The sequence below is a fragment of the Urocitellus parryii genome, chromosome 4, assembly GCF_045843805.1.
Source record: "Urocitellus parryii isolate mUroPar1 chromosome 4, mUroPar1.hap1, whole genome shotgun sequence".
Lineage (NCBI taxonomy): Eukaryota > Metazoa > Chordata > Mammalia > Rodentia > Sciuridae > Urocitellus > Urocitellus parryii.
Window position 1 is genome coordinate 16,883,057 of NC_135534.1, and position 17,985 is coordinate 16,901,041.

At 33.9% G+C, this 17,985-nt stretch overlaps 1 protein-coding gene across 1 annotated transcript; it reads right to left on the reverse strand.

Annotated features, from left to right (window-relative positions):
- Positions 1-9,654: 9,654 nt before the first annotated feature.
- On the reverse strand, positions 9,655-13,918 carry LOC113177076 (olfactory receptor 8J3-like). The gene is made up of 2 exons (XM_026381602.1): positions 13,011-13,918; positions 9,655-9,805 (listed from the first exon to the last, which is right to left on the reverse strand). Exons 1-2 carry the CDS (start codon positions 13,916-13,918, stop codon positions 9,655-9,657), a joined length of 1,059 nt encoding a protein of 352 aa, XP_026237387.1.
- Between the last annotated feature and the right edge of the window lie 4,067 nt (positions 13,919-17,985).

The following is a 17,985-nucleotide window of genomic DNA, read 5'->3' on the forward strand; positions in this document are numbered from 1 at the left end:
ACTCCATGGAAAGTTCAGCAGAACCTCTCAAATCATCTTATATGAGTGAACCTCAGTTATTTATGACTGTACAACATTCTTTGCTAAACATGTCATTAGCTTTAACCCTATTTTGTCTCATATTTTCCATTCCACCATTTATGCTTTCTGGAATCACTTATCAAATAAACATCAAATACTTACATCTTTTCTTCAGAAGCTGCTCTTGGGGAAATTCATACTGTGTCCAATCCAGTCTTACATGGTGTTAATGAAAGCAGACCACATTTAACTATGGAACATATCATAGGTATGATAGAGAGAGAAAACAATAGTATTAATTTACTGCATAACTGGTAGTCCTATCAGAAAGCTATTTTTATTTGAGGCACTTACACTCAACATCAACACCCTATATTCTTTCTCAATATATTCATTGATTAGAAGAGTATAGCATAGAAATACTAACAAAGAGAATCAGGGTTCCTTACCACCTTCAAAAAACACAACAATAGTATTTAAAACCACCTCATTCTTCCAGAAAACACAATCTTGGGAAGTAGATTAGTGATTATGACAAAATATACTAAGTCTGGCATTGCTGAGTAGAATTTTGACTGTAGTTTAAATTTAAGACCAGTGTCAATTCCTAGAACTAATCTGGCAATCATGATGACCAGTTCCAACTACACACCTAAAATGATAAGTGGGTTCTTGTTCTTCTGTATGACTACTAACTTAACTTCAGTCAGAAAAACTGATAAGTATCTTTTTTATTTTTTTTAAAGGTTGTTTCTTGGGGCTTGAACAAAATTTCATGGTTACTCCCAAAGCATGTGGGAATGGCCTCAATGCCACTTGGGTATTGGTTAATTATCCAGAGTACCAGTGATTTCCCTATTGGAGAATTCTTTTACATTATTCAGCTGCTTTTCTTTGTTATTAATTTCATCTCCACCACTCATATATCTGTTAAAATTTTAGTATCTATTGGATGCATGACTTGTTCATCCATAATGTCACCATTTGACATTTTCCACAATGGCTTACACCAGTTATTTGTCTATGGACTGGTAACTTTTGACCATCTCCTATAGCAATTCTAAAAAACTCAAAACATGTTCATATTATGTGTGTAACTCAACTTTTTAAACTTTAGTAAATAAGAGATAATGAGACCTTAATTCCATATCACTCCTCACTTCCCATCCCCACTTTAAGTCTCGTTTTTCCACATATTTACCTTCTCTTCAAGTCTTGCTATGTGTCCCTAAGAACTAGAATATTCTTATAGGGTAAAAATAATGTACATTTAATGTGCACATACATGTGTTTTTTATTTCTTTATGATACCTCAGGTTTTACTAAATAATGTTTTAGAAATATATTCATTTTAATATACATGACATCAGAATTTGATGAATTCTATTGAGTCTAATTATTATAATCTGTCTACTCCTATTTTATATACACATTTTTATACTAAAGGAGTTTAGTTTGTCAATAATTCCTGATATCTCTACATGTTATCAAAATTACCAACATTGTGTGTGTCTTCACAGTGGCCCGTGAATGGACATCTCTGTGATATACCTTCTTGAGTGTGTACTTCATTCAGGAGAAACAAATTTAATTAATTTGGATAAGGATGGATTTATTTTAAGATTACATCAATATACATCCTACCATCAATGTACGGTAGAATTTTGTACTCTCAAATTCCAAATTATGAATACATATTGCTGACACATGATGGTCACAGTGATTAGAATATGAAATCAAATCAGATAAAACTTGATAAAACTAGAATTACTTTAATTGCTTTGATATATTATTTTATTAAATAATATGAATACTGGACTAGAATTAATATACTTATAAGCAAAGTTCAGGTTCACAAAAAATCCAGATATTTAACAGAGGCAAGTACAATAACTTTTTATTGATTTATTTGTGAATAAAATTTTCATATTTAAGTGTCTATAAAGAGATAAGAAGGAAGACTTTCTTAAAATTTTTATTATATACCCTGTTTGAGATCATAGCAATTCTTACAACAGAAGCAACAATAAAAAAAATCTATCTTTTGAACACAAACACTTTCAATAAACTTAATTCTAGCATACTTTGGAGCCATTGTAGAATGGAGAAAAAATGAGAGGCAGAGCCTTAACTCTTGGCAAAACTTTAAGTGTTTTATTTCTGAAACTGATCTTTGCTTTTTTTTAAGTGTCATTGTACAAAATTCTCATATATTGTTACCTGAATATTTCTGAATATCAGTTAACATACTATAACATTACTCCTGAAATATGGATCAAACACAAAGGCTGAGAGAGTTCGTGACTTCCTTTTTGTGGGAAAAGTGGCAGAATGTTTTCACGTTCCACATTGTCAACATTTGAATAAACCAATCTCTCTTATTACATTCCAAAAATACATTTAACTTCTCATCCCAGTAAAAAAGGATAATACAAAATTTTGCATATAATTTCTTAATGGCAGGTTACCATTATCCAGTTACAAAACATTGAATGATAGAAATACCAGCCAAGTTTATTATTTCTATATAAATCTGAAGGAGACTACTGCTACAGATAAGTTTTGTTTGGAGAACACCAACTTGATAAAGTGTTCTCTTAACCTTTACATTCTAAAAGCCTTGCATACTTGAAGAACATAAACACATCTAAAATACAAAGAATCCAGTAATGTTTAGCATCACAATTACACAGATGTTTTTATATTAGCTGTTTAACTTTTAAAGTAAATTTAGAATTCATAGTATATGTTAAGAAAAATCAAATGTCTGCATGGGTTAGCAATAGTAGAAAAAAATCAAAGGATAGACTTACTTCTCTTATGCATCTAGAAAACAATGTTAATGATCAGAAATAGATCTAGTCAAAGCAAACAAATGTAAACCAAGTCTTCAAATGGCAGTGTACCCCTTCTATGTCAGATACAATGTATAAAAGAGAGCATTTATTGGTTACTTTCCTAGTAAATCTACATGAACTTTCATTTTACAAACTTTAAATGACAGACAAGATGGAAAACTTTGATAATGCTGATAAAATAGTTGTGGAAATGACACAAAAAAAATTGACATACATTCAATGAATGAGGTGGGATGAGTGATCACGAAACCTTTTTCCCTTTTCTTCATGGGTACTTTGCTAGATTATTTTACATTCTCCTTGTTGTTAGTGTTGGCACAATGACTGAATTCCTGCCTATATCAGGTGCCTCCCAAGATAATATAGGCAGTAGACAGGTTTTCTTGCAGGGAGAGGGGGTTTAGGGGATTGAACTCAGGGGCACTCAATCAGTGAGCCAGAGCTTTTTGTATTTTATTTAGAGACAGTGTTTCACTGAGTTCCTTAGTGCCTCACTGTTACTGAGGCTGGCTTTGAACTCTAGATCCTCTTATCTCAGCTCCCAAGCTGTTGGGAATACAGGCATGCACTATGGTGCCCAGCATGCACTAGGCAATTCTTTTCATCACTCCGTTTTATGCCCAGTAGATGTCCTCAATGACTTTCTGTTACAGAGCTTGTACTTTACTTTTCTACTGTTAAAAAAATCTCTAGGGAAAAAAAAAAAGTTAAACAGTCCTGGGGTCTTGGTGCACACCTGTAATACCAGCAAAACTCTGGAGGCTGAAGCAAGAGGATGGCAAGTTCAAAGCCAGCCTCCACAAGTAAGCAAGACCCTAGGCAACTTAGTGAGATGCTGTCTCAAAATAACATGTAACAAACATATAAATAAACAAATAAAGGAAAATAAAAAGAGCTAGAGATGTGACTCTGTGGTTTAATCCCTGGTGCTAAAAAACATACAAACAACAACAACAATAACAACAGCAACAAAAACATGGAACAACCATATAGTACAGGCAGGAAACCATTACAAAAGGGATCACAACAGAAAAGATGTCACTCAATCCAAGAATGGCTTCCTAACTGCAGTAATGATTGCTTGGTCATCAAAATGCATCATTTTGTTTGTTTGTTGGTTTGAGGAGGGGGTACTAAAGATTGAACCCAGGTGTGCACAAACACTGAACAACATCAGCTCTTTTGTTTTGTCTTTTCTTTCTATATTTTATTTTTTTTCCTTTTTTTTAAAGACAGGATCTCACTAAGAGCTTTGCTAAGTTTCTGAGACTGGATTTGAACTTGCAATCCTTCTGCCTCAGCCTCCCAATATGCTAGGATTCCAGGTGTGTACCACCGAACCCAGCATTAACATCTTAACATGAAAGATTTTTACTTCTACAACCTGAAAAGCATTTTACTTAACACAATACAAACTTGTGAGTTCATACCTTGAATCAAATGCTTTTATGATTGTACAAACATTAATAACCTTATCATTCAGTATATACTCTATCTTTAAGAAATATGGTATACCTTATTTTTTAATAATCAGTGACCTATTTAAAACACTATACCTCAAATGGCTCTTCTTGCTAGAATTTCTTTTTAAGAATATATTTTGAAATTTCCATAGTTAACACAAATCCATCTACATATTGCGATGAAGGAATTTTTTTCTACATCACAACTACCACTCCAACAAAACTACTCCAAATCAAACAATGGGTTGTTGTTTTAAAACTATTTTAAGAATTATATTCAACAACAGGTTGTGGAGGTGCATAACTGAGATTGCAAACTCAGGGGCTCTGGAGACTGAGGCAGGAGAATCTCCAGTTCAAAGCCAGCCTCAGTATCTTAGTGAGGCCCTAAGCAACTTAGCAAGAATCTGTGTCAAAATAAAAAGTGAAGAATCGGTATGGGGATGCGGGTCTGTGGTTGAACCCCTTTGAATTCAATCCATGGTACCAACAGAAGAAGGAGGAGGAAGGGGAGGAAGAGGAAGAAGAAGAGGAGAAGGAGGGAAGGAGGAAGAGGAAGAAGAAGAAGAAAAGGGGGAGGAAGAGGAGCAGGAGAAAGAGAAGGAGGATGTGGTGGTGGTGAGGAGGAGAAATTAGAGTGTTAGCACCAACGCTTGAGTGTAATGTGGCATGAAAGTTGATATGTGGAGGAATAACTTGTGAAATGACCTTGATATACATAATGCAATATCTTTGTGGAATACAAGTGTGGAAGAATTGAGATGTAGATTGAAAAGAAAGAGAACAGAGAAAATATTAAAGGAGTCTGTGTAATTATTTAAGCTGGAAGAAGGTATAAGATGGGTAGTGGGGATTTTGTTCAGTCACACCAAGAATACGGAGGTCAGATGCTACGATAAAAAATCTTATTTTGCCTCTTTTCATCAGTAGCTATGATTTTCTCCATACTATATTCCTATTCTAATGATCCTGATGAAAGGGTGTTTTCTTGTCTATGAAGGTGATTTGTGTAATAGTCCTTTGGAAAGTACAGATTATAGGTATGACTTTAAAACCTGTTTACTTATTTTAGTTAACGTATAATATACAGGAATCAGGTACCATGTGGAGTTCCCATAATGTGATGTTTTGACTCAAGTACACATTATCATGATCAACTAAGGGTAATTTGCATATCCATCGCCTTAAACTTTCATCCCTCTCTTTTTTTGATAGTGACATTCAAATCTCTCTCATCTATTTTGAGATATTTAATATGACATTAAATAGTGTAATATTATATTAATTATTTTTACTCTTCTGTAAAAATAAACTTTTGAGAATAAGAACAGTATTCATAAAGTGGGAATGGGGAAAGGAAGATGACTATAGTTATGCCCACAACCTATATATGAATACTTTTTCACTGTAAAAGAAAATAAAACTGTAATAGCACCACAATCACACTGATGTACTTGTATGAATCAAGTTTATCTCTTATAGAAAAAAAAATTGACTTAGCAATATAGTGTAATACTCTAAAATAACAGTTGTTCTTTAACCTGAATTTACAAACCCCAATTCCTCTAAGACTAGTTTCTGTAAATAATAAAACTTAAGAGACACAAGAAATTATCTTGGTGGATTATATCAGATTAATATTTTAAGAAATCCTTGTTATTTTAACCCATGGAGTATTAAACTTTGGTTTATGTCAGTACATTAATATTTGATTTGTGTCTGGGGACAAAGTCAGTTTTCCTTTCTTCTCAGCTCTTTATTTAGGCAGCCTAATTAGCCTCTTGAATTGTAACAGATCTTATGAAAAGAGCTGTTTCATGTGTCTCTGTAAGCATACTCCATGCCAGTTCTTCAGCCTCATACATTAGGATTTTTTTTAAAAAATTTTAATTTGTTATCTATGACAGCAAAATTCATTACAATTCATATTGCACATATAGAGCAAAATTTTTCATATCTCTGGTTGTATATAAAGTATATTCACACCATTTGTGTCTTCATATATGTACTTAGGGTAGTTATATCCATCTTATTCCACCATCTTTTTTACCCATATACACAATGGAATATTACTCAGCAATAAAAGAGAATAAAATCATGGAATTTGCAGGTAAATGGATGAGGTATGGGAATATAATGCTAAGTGAAACTAGCCAATCCCCAAAAAACAAATGGTGAATGTTTTTTCTGATATTAGGCACTTTCTTTTTAAAAGAGGAAAAAAGCTTAAATAACTTTAGTTGATTGTGTTAAATGTATATAACCAATTTATGTGCACGAAAACTTTGAAATTTATCCTCCACAAATCGTTTGCAACTTATTTACACATTTTATAAGATTTTACAAGGCAAAAGGCATTTAGAGACATTTCCTTTTACTTTCTATATTAAAATATATTCCCATACTTAAAACTTATATCTCTTTGTTAATTACCTCTATAAAAATTTATATATTGAACAACCATTATGAAAATTTTGAATACAGATAAATTACTTAACTTTAATAAGATGGATTACTTTTATTTTAATAGTACTTTAATTGAAACCCAACTAAAACCTCTAGCACTCTTTGTATATAAATCATACCTGACAGAATCTTAACTCCCAGTAACTCTGTTTTTAGTGAAGACAGAGGAAAAAAAAACAAGTCAACCTTTCACCCATTTATCAATTTATGAAAATGTATATCATGTTTAAATATATCTCAGCTGAGTAGTAGTTGACATTTTAGCATTTGAACTTTGGAAATTAATCAGATGTTTCCTTTAACAAATACATATGTTTAATCCCATTTATGTTAAATCTGATTTACTAGGTTTTAACTGTAAAAGCCAAGATATCAAACAAATGTAATGAACACTATTAACCATGTTCTTCCAGTTGAAGAGAATTCTTAAAACAATGGATATTACATGTTAAAAATTTTACAGAGACCAACATTTTATTAATTTTCTGACCACCTAGAAAAACTTGTAAGTTAGTAATTTTAAATAAAAACATCTTTATTTTCATCTGTTTCCCCAGTTTAAACTGAACTTCTTTTTTATGTCTCACAAATTAAAAATTATTTGGCTCCATTTTTAAGTTTTAAACTATGATCACCCATTTATCTACATCACAGTTTTTGGTACCATGTACATACATACACAAACACATTTGTAGACACAACAATACAATACACAGATGTGCATACAAACACACACACACAAAAAAAAAAAACAGAAAAGAAACAAAGATTTTGTAATAAGTGGAGTTCCACAGGTAGGAGGCAATGATACAGATGTTCTTTAAAGCCTCTATTAGATTTTGCTTGTTAGAAATTAAAGTAGAGCCTATCAGACTTTTATATGATGACTTAAAATAGAGCAGGACTACAGTTGAAATGTCAGGTAATAAATCTTACAGCCATGGCAGACACTGAAAACAAATGTTTCAGATGGCCATTTGTTCTGATGACAGTCAGATTTATCCCCAACACCAGCATATCTTACACATTTGGGATCTTTCTGCATTTCTTCCCAGTGCTATAACATCCAGGAAGAGCCTGTTAATAAAACAGAGCAAAAGAAAATAGTCAGCCAGGCCAGAAGCAGCTCAGATTTAAATGTGATCTTTTGTCCTATTGACTTAACCAATTCTCTGTAAATCTTGTAGGCTTTGTAGGACTTTGCAATTTACATTTTAAAAGCAAGCCTAGGAGAGATAGATATCTAACAAAAACTAAAAAGCAAAGAGGGCTTTACCTATTCTTTTTCTTCTTTAAAAGTATTTAATACCAGCAGCTTGGGAGGCTAGGACTGGAGGATCACAAGTTCAAAGCCAGCCTCAGCAAAAGCAAGGCACTAAACAACTCAGTGAGTCCCTGTCTCTAAATAAAATGAAAAAGAAGGCTGGAGATGTGGTTCAGTGGTTGAGTGTTGAGAGCCTTTGAGTTCAATCCTAGTACCAAAAATAAATAAATAAATAAGCAAATAAATAAATAAATAAAAGTATTTTTTTCAGATGTGGTACTGCAGTTTATGTGTTTGTTTTTTTTTTTTTTTTCCCCCTGGGGAACCTGTTGTAACAGTGACAACATTGCTGACCTGGGTACTTGTAATTCCAATTTTTCCCATTTGCCCTCCAATTCCTGTTTACTCTCAAGAGGCAAGTGCTCTGGTGGGGAGGAATAGGTGCTTTCAGCAGAGAACTTCTTGTTAACTGTTTACAGTTTTAACAGTGTTCTTAAGTCCAGAAATCATGTCAGATGTCAACTGTTTTGTGCCTTCGTGAGGTGGATGGAGACAATTTCCTACTGATGACCACAAAGTGAAAGTACCCCAGGGATTTTGTCAGGACCTCAGATGCATACATAGTGTACAGCTGTTTACTAAGTCTCTCTCTCTCTCTCAGATCTCCACATATACTGTTCCCTCTTCAGGGAATCAGAGACAAGTTTTGGTGACAAATTCTAAAAACTGCAACAACTGCACCCTTTTGATTTAAACATAGTCTTAAGCAAAACAACATAGAAACATCCCTTTCTTTGGATCCAAGCTTTCCCATGTTTTACACCAAGCTATAAACTTGCTCCTCACCTTTTTTACCTGATACACATCCTCAGGAGCATCCCACCCATCTGACAACTTGAAGAAGTTCCCCTGTGTCCAGTCCCTGTAGGGGCAACAACTCCCACAACTTGAATGGCTGTTAATTCAGGTAACCGGATGAGGGGCAATGATGGGATGAAGAAAAGATAAACAGAACCACAAAGAGAAAAAAAGCTGGCTCACAAACCCTGGCAGGCAATAGTGAACAAAAGCCAGCTCAACATGTTTATTATAAAGGTTTATCATTAAAATGACTTATTGTGGGAAAGTTTCTACAAAGCGCTTGGAGTAAAGGACAAATTTCCGTGCAGCCCAATTATAATTATCAGCCTGCACCCATAATTTTCTGGCATCTGAACTTAAGGTCAAGAACTTATAATTCCATGGAAGGCAGGAACCTCATTTTGAGCAGGGCATCACCTTAGCAACTGGGCAGTCTTATTGGTACCATGGCACTGAAACTTTCCAGAAGCAGCATCATTTCTGTAGCCAAACAGCTCAAGGATCATGATTCAGTCACCACTCCTAAAAGGCAACCTCTGTGAAATCAAAATTTTTAGATTTCTCTTATGAGTGATAGCATGCAGTGTTTAATTTTGGTGCTTTACTTCTTTCATTTAACATAATGTCCCAGGACTGACTATATTGCCACCAGTCGTAGGATGCCAAGCTTTGTTATGGCTGAATAGAATTTACTCATTGTAACTACATTTTCTCTATAACTTCAGTTGCTGATGGGCATTTCAGTAGATTCCATATCCTGATTATTGTGATTGCTGCTCCAGTAAACAGGGGAGTACAGGAGTCTTTTCAATATGTGGGTTTCTCTTCTCCTGTGTATATAACAGGTAGTAGGATTTCTGGATTCCATGAGAGTTTCTTTTTAATTTTGTGAGGAATCTCCACACCGTCCTCCACAAAGGCTCAACTAATTTGCATTACCATCAACAGTATATAGGAAGGGTCTTTCTCCACAGGCCCACCAGCAGTTGATAATTATGTTTGTCCTTTTGATAATAATCATTCTCACTAAGATGAGGTTATATCTCATTGTGATTTTTATTTTGATTTTTCTAATAATTAATAGCATTGAACATCTTTCTATATATCTATTAGCCATTTGTGTGTCTTCTGCTGAGAATTATCTATGCAGATCTTTGGCCAACTTTTTTTTCATTGGGTTATTCATGTTTCTGCTCTTTATTGGTTGAGTTTCTTGTATTTCCAGAACATTAACCCTTGCAGAGAAATACCTTGAAAACATTTCTCCTATCGTATAGGTTGTTTTATTGCTCTGTATATTGCTTCCTTTGTTCTACAGAGCTTTTTAGTTTGATGTAGTCCCATTTGTCAGATTTAGTTTTATTATCTGTGCATTTAGGTTCAGATCCAAAACACCTTTACCTATTACATTGCCCAGAAATACCTACCTATGCATTATTTCAGGACTGTTATGGATTACTACATTGTACACTACATGAGGGAAAGCATAAAGATTTCTAGGGAAATAGCATCAGTTTTTCAAATCAAACTTAAAAGGCAAGAAAAATCTTCACTGGAGACATTAAAATTCCTCAATTTTTTTGAATTGCAAGAAAGAAGGTCAATTAAAATCACATTTTGGGGGGTTTTAATGTAGTGGAAATTACATTAAACCTACAAAGTCTTGGACTTAAAGCAAAGTATTGAGATATATGTTCATATTCCTTCAAAACAAAATGGAATCCTTAAAAAATAATGTGGTCCTCTAGTAAATATTTGGGTTTAAATTTGTAAAAGGGAATTCACTACTTTTCTGAATTTATAGAAACTTGATGGCTTGTGTTATAATTAAGTTCCTGAGGGACTTTGATGTTTGCCCCACCTGAGATTGATACACTTGTGATGCTTTCCTGCACAGGGCATTCCTTTATTATGGTGTTGGGTCAGAGCTATTGACTTACTACAGATATAGTGTGAAGGACCTCTATGAATTCCTTGTCAAGTACTCCCTAACTTTCCTGAGTATGCACAGACAGTGCTTCACTTCATAACTATATCTTACATCTCCTGTCTCCTCTAGACCCCTCAAAACAATGTTTACTGTTGGTACTCACACAGGATATGCTATGGAACCTCCTGGGCACCAGGCACAACCTAAAAGATCAGGGGAAATAAAGGTATAATCTCCCCTTGATCAATAGGAGATCAGAGGTGACCAACTACTTTCGTATCTTGCTTCATTAAATATTTGTGATTGGCAGGTATATCTGCTTGGGTTAATGGAGTTGGATTCATCACAACTGAATGAGAGTATGAAAAATACGTGATCATGTGCCTAAGATTTTGCATTCATGCAAAACCTTTGAATTAAATTATTTTTTGTTTATCTGTTATTTAAGAAAGGCTCCGTGTAATGATTCTGGGCAAAAATAAATAAAAAAATAAATAAACAATATAGAAAGTTTAGATAGTATGTAACACTTGTGAGGTACAATATTGAACATTAGTTGATGAGATTACTACCAAATTTTAGGTTGTCCAGTTTCATAAAATATGCCAAATGAGACATTGTGTAAAGAATAATACTCCCATCAAAATATTCTATGTCCTGATTCCCAGAACCTGTGAACATGTTATCTTAGAATAGAAAAAAAAATTGATGATGTGATTGCACTAAATATTGGGAGATTGGCAGGGTCTCATGAATCACCTTTTTGGCTTAATCATAATCACAAGAGAAAGACCATGAGGATCAGAGGATACATGGCCATAGAAACATCGATGTAATTGCTGGCTGGAAGTGGAGCACAGACCAAGGGGAAACATCAAGAAGATGAAAAACCTTGTAAACAATCCCGTTGAACTTTCTGAAGGAGCAGACTCCTGTCTCCCAAAAACACAAAAATAAATAAATGTGTTTACAGCTAAAAAGATCTAGCTAATTCTAATGGTGTCACTTGAGACTAGAAGTAGCTATTAGTGTGTGAATATTTTTTTTTTAATTTCTTCTGCAACTTTAAGATTAGATTCAGATGATAATTCATTGATCAGAGTCCCAGAATTCCTAGATTTGGTTTATTTCTGATTTTCATAAAAATATCATGAATGCAATTTCTTTCCAGTTAATGCATTTACCTCATGTTTCTAGATCTTTCTCCTTCACTTATTATATATTGCTAGCATTTTACATGTACAATGATTTGCCACCTGGCAATTATTAATTTTTTTTTTTGGATCAGGAAGGCTCTTGGGAATATGTGACAAAAAATTGCAGAAATATACAACAATATCTTTTATGAGGGAGGGCATAGTTTTATTTCACTCCATATTACATTAAATGAAAATACTAAAAGAAATAATGTTAAATGTTATGGCTTCATAAAAAAAGATAATTAATATAATAACTTTTACATGAGGTAGAAAAATTAGTCATACATTTTTTGGATGAATGACAGAATTTTGTTTTTTTGTACACATTCCAAGTGAGAGGGGTAAAAGAAGAAAATGCTTATGTTGACTTATTTTAGTCTATTTTTTTCACATGTTCTTTTCCATGTGTACTAAATACTTTTTGGTTAGTCTATATCTTTTGCTAAAAATGTAGTTTTTCTGTGATATACATTTATTATTAAAAACAAGATAAAATTGTTCCTAAAAAATTGAGAACTTGATGAAGAAAATTCTGCAAAAATAAAATATTATCTTTATTTGTTTTGTAAATGTTTCTCTTGCAAAGAGAGTAATCTCAGATTTGTCTCTTTTCCAAGAAATTATTGTCACTGACCTCTATCCCCTACAGTCAGCCTATCTCTTACTTATTTAGAAATTATAAGACCTCTTTAGTATTTCACATTTAATTTAAAATTCCCTTCATTTATAATTAATATCTATTACATGCATACATTTTTTTCCTGTTTGGGTTATTAAAGATGGGATGAGGACAATTTAAAATTTTTTTACTGAGATAAATGGAGTTTCTAATCATTTACTGCAAGTTGTTTAAAGAGCAGTATTTTTCTGAGGAAACAAAAACAAGTAAGTTAGTCGTAATACTAAATTTACATTGGTTTGAACTATTTGCATGGACCATGTAGGAATCCCTTCAAAACATCTTTTACATCTTTGTTCCTTAGACTATAAATTACAGGGTTTAACATTGGAATCACAAGCGTGTAGAAAACTGAAGCCATTTTGTCAGTGTTCAATGAGTGGTTGGTCCTTGGTTGCAAATACATGAAAAGGAGCGTCCCATAGAACACAGTGACAGCCACCATGTGGGAAGCACAGGTGGAAAAGGCTTTTTGTCGACCGTCAGAAGAACGTATTCTCAAAATGGCAAGGACAATGTTGAAGTAGGATATCAGAACTATGATCATGGAGAAAAACAGATTTGTCCCTGAAAAGATGAACACCACTGTTTCTGGAATGTAGGTATCAGAGCAGGACAGTTCTAACAAAGGGACATTATCACAGTAAAAATGGTTGATTATGTTGGATGAGCAGTAAGACACAGAGAACACACATGGTGTCACCACAATAGCTGTACAAAAACCATAGAAGTAGGTGAGGGACACCAGCAGAAGGCAGATCCGCCGAGATACCACCACCATGTAGAGCAGGGGGTTGCAAATGGCCACATAGCGGTCGTAGGCCATCACGGCCAGCATGAAAATCTCTGCTACAATGAAAACCAGAAATCCTCCCAGTTGGGTGGCACATTCATAGTATGAGGTGGTTTTCTTACTTACTAAAAAGTTGACCAGCATTTTAGGGGCAATGACAGTAGAGTTGCCAAGATTGATGACAGCCAGATGTCGGAGGAAGAAGTACATAGGGGTCTGAAGCCGAGAATCAACACTGGTGAGGGTGATGATGCCCAGATTCCCTGTTACAGTGAGCCCGTAGATGACCAAGAAGAGCAGGAAGAGGGGAATCTGCAGCTCTGGGCGGTCTGAGACTCCCATCAGAATGAATTCAGTCACTTGGGTGAGATTTCCAGAAGCCATTTATTTTCTTGTGTTTGTCTTTAATGGGAAAAATGGAAAGATACAGAAGTCACCTTCTCTGTTACATGCTAGAATTTTAAGTGTATAATTTAAATCTTTATTTTGATTGGCAAACCTTTAAATGTTTCAATACTTAATTGCTTTTCATCCAGTCTTTTCCAAATCTCAGAAACACAAACCCAGCAGCCACAATTGAGTCTCTTAAATCTGTATGGATAAACAATTTATTTGCTCATTATTTACACGTGCGCACACATACACACACACACATACACAAATACATGAAAAGGAGTGTCCCACAGAACACAGTGGTGGCTTTGAAATTTCAATTCCCCTGCTTCAGTCTCTTGAGTCAATGAGATTATTATAATGCAAATATTAGTGATATAAGCATCAAACTTGATGACTATACGTGTATGTGTATATATATATCCACACCTACATGTTTTTCCAGAGTTCCCTTTAAGAAGTCAGTGAACCAGAATGACCTCCAGTTACCTTTCTTTGGCTTCCACAGTTGTCCTTGTCAAGCTACGCTTGTCATCAATCAACCTGGAGAATTTCAACATTTCCTTTTCTCCTTATTAATTGCTGCAACATCATTATTTTACAACTGTCTGCAAAAGGCTTAAACCTCAATACTTTATTTACTTTTTTTTACAAATTCTTTTATTCTATTACTTTTATTAGTTGTTGTAGATGGACACAATACCTTTATTTTATTTATTTATTTTTATGTGGCCCTGAGGATCAAACCCAGTGCCCCTCATGTGAAAGGCCAGTTCTCTACCACTGAGCCACAATTCCAGCCATACTTCTACTATAAATATACCAAGCACTTTTCAATATATAGAAGGGCTAAGTGTTCCACATAAGTTGTTTAAAGTCTATCTTATTTTTTTTTATTTTTACAGTTTCATTTGCTAAAGTCTGATTCCTCTGATTTGCTTGTATAAAATAATGAAGGGAGAGGACTGAGATTTATAAAGCAGATCATCTGTGGCCAGAATTATGCTAAGAATTTTGAAGTCAATACCTCATTTTTATGCAGGAGTGCTCAAGAACATATGTACAATTGTTTTCATATCTGATGATAAAATTGAAACTCAATGATGTAAAATCACTTAACAAATATTCATACAATATTAGATGAAGATACTGTTTAAACTTTATGGTTTTATAACTTTTTTAGTATGTTAAGTGTGGTTTTGTTTATGTATTTGTTTAGTTAGCTGAGTTTTTTTGATTTTATTTTTTTGTTGTAGTTGGACACAATATCTTTATTTTGTTTATTTATTTTTTATGTGGTGCTGAGGATCAAACCCAGTGAGACAAGTGCTCTACCACTGAGTTACAACCCCAGTCCTAGTTAGCTGGTTTTTATACAATTACTAGCATAACTAATTACCAAGTAGTTGTGCTCTTATAATTTGTAAATTAAACAAGGCAAGGGATATCTATTGGCATGTATACAAGATCAATGGTAACTACAGTCATTATTATTAGCATGCTTTAGATAATTTTAATGTGGTTCTTTGTTTTAACAAGAGTAATGTATTATCTCTTATTGAGGGCTTGAACAATTAAAATAAGTAGAGCAAGTGAATTATAATTTTGCATATTTTAAAAAAATTGAGTGGATTTCAAAACAGCTAAAAGAAAAAAAAACATCTAGAAGATTTACAAACACAAAGACATGTTAAATGTTAGGAAAAGAAAGGTGGGTTTGATCCCATGAAAATCAAAGAGAGGTCCTTAGAGGAAATGGATCAATGTCTGAGAGAGGAGAAGGGAGGAGGGAAGTGCTGGGGAGTGATATTGGTTAAATAATACTGTTGTCTTGTATGTGTGTACGAATATGTAATAATGAATCCCATCAATATGTACACCTGTAATGCACCAAAACATGTGAAATTATTTTTAAAAATGTTAAGTGTTTGAGGAGATTGAAACAATAATTACCATTCAATCATTATTTATTGTATATGTGCTTATAATTTTGACATTGTACCCCATAAATATATGTAGACATTGTATGTCAGTTAAATTGAAAATGAAGATCAGGACTCAGAGTCATATCTAGCTACAAATTTAACATTAATAAAACATGCTGTCCTGCAAACATATTCTCTCTTAAATCTGCAGCATGTTGTTTTGATATAGACACTTCATTCAACACATGGTGAATCTGAGAAGCTGTAATTTGAATTGTACCAGTTCTCCCATATCTCCTACTGCTGTGTCTCAAAACTGCATGTTCTTGAAGAATACAGAGTGGGCTTAAGGCAGAAAGCACGGTGACAGCAGGACATGGACCAACCTACCTCCTGTCTCACTACTCATAAGTGACTATGCATTGTTTGCCCTCACATGGGATGCATTCTGTAAATGCATCCTTAACTTAGCAATCAAAAACATCATAAACACCTATTTCTGACTGTTCTATAAACCTATGCAGTTAGCTTTGTGAACAGACAGTGTCTGCACACATTTAATGTCCTTACCTATTGCTAACTCTTTCCTCTACAGAAATATGACTGATGGCAAATCCAGGGTTGCTTTTCAGTAGCAGTGAGTACACTCTACTGAAATAGTTCTTAGGATAGCACCAGATTTCTCCTGTTTTTTTTTTTTTTTTTCCCCCTCACAGTCTTATTGACTTAGCATTTGTGCTTGAGCTAATTTAATTTTTTTACATTTTTTCAAATAAGTCATTAGTAAAACTATTTTATAGGTCTAGTAATACAATAAAATTTGTAGTAACTAAATGTTTAAAAATATATATAATAACTAATGTTAATCATTTTAATATCCCATTTCATTTCCAACTGTGACAAAATTTGAATAAGAAATTATACTATAAATTGATTATTAATTAACTTCTGAGATAATTTATAAATTATATTCCATTGCTTTTTACCATGGAATGAATTTTATTTATTAATTTTTTTGCGCTGAGGATACAACTCAGGGCCTCAGGTAGGCTATATAAGTGCTCTACCACTGAGCCACATCCCAAGCCCATGGAATTTTTCATAAACTTGTTTAGACATGTATTATGTTTCAGATAAATGTTGAATGACCACATGTCTCCCAGTGCCCGCTCTGGACACAGGGACTGATTACTGAAACCCAGAAATATTTTCATCGTAGTTTCCTATCACGAACAATGCAGAAACCCCAAAGAGGGAAGATTATTTGTTTGTCTGCATACTCAAGCAATTTCATCTACCAATAGAAAGGTTAGAAATAATTGTTTGAGTTCTATCACCACAGCTACCACTGAGCAATGTGTAGGAAAATAGCTGAGTCACCTGGAAAGAAAAATACACCACTTCAGTCTTGAGTCTTTGAATGTAGACATTTCAAAGTAGTTGAACTAATTGTTAAGTAAAATATTTGATGGAACCTACCTGTGTGGAGAGATCTGCAGAAGCCCCCCACCAAGGTTGCTTTGGAGCATGCTGAAGATTTTATAAGTGTCTGGTGTCCCTGAAGACCTTCACCCTGAACTATGTTTGCTCCTGGGTCTCAAGTCTCTGAGCATAAGAAACAAGTTTGTCAAATAAAGGCTTGATTCCAGAGGGAAAAAAAACCCACACACAGAATGCTCATTAATCAGGCAGAAGTGAAAGGTAAAGATCATGGTTTCCCCTTGTCAACTTAACTGAGTAACACAAGGCAGAGTAATTACATGGGTTTTTGTCTCCTTTTCTTGAACTGTACTCTTTTACCCTGGGTTAGCTGGGAGGTCCTGTGGATGGTCCTGGGATGAAAGAAATTCAACAGTTAGAAAGCACAAGACTGTGGTACTAATGATCATATGTGAATATAAGAATTAGAACTGAATATAATCCACCATTTTGATTTCAAGAGCAACTCTCCTGTGAAGATAAATCTTAAAAGCCAGATATACAACATAAATTCAAATGTTAATTATTTTAAATAGATCCAGTGCCACTTGTATTAATTTTTTAAGATACCCTTCATATAACTGGTCTAATTTCTAGTTTTTAATGAAATAATTTTGATGGAAAAATATTTTCTCATCCAAATCACAAATCTCC

Excerpts from the sequence above, each read along its gene's own strand:
- LOC113177076 (XM_026381602.1), bottom strand. The coding sequence starts at position 13,918 with ATGGCTTCTGGAAATCTCACCCAAGTGACTGAATTCATTCTGATGGGA. Across the intron at positions 9,806-13,010 it reads GTAAAAGATGTTTTGAAGGG|TCTCATGGAATCCAGAAATC; the intron begins ATTCCTACATGG and ends TTAAAAAGAAAC.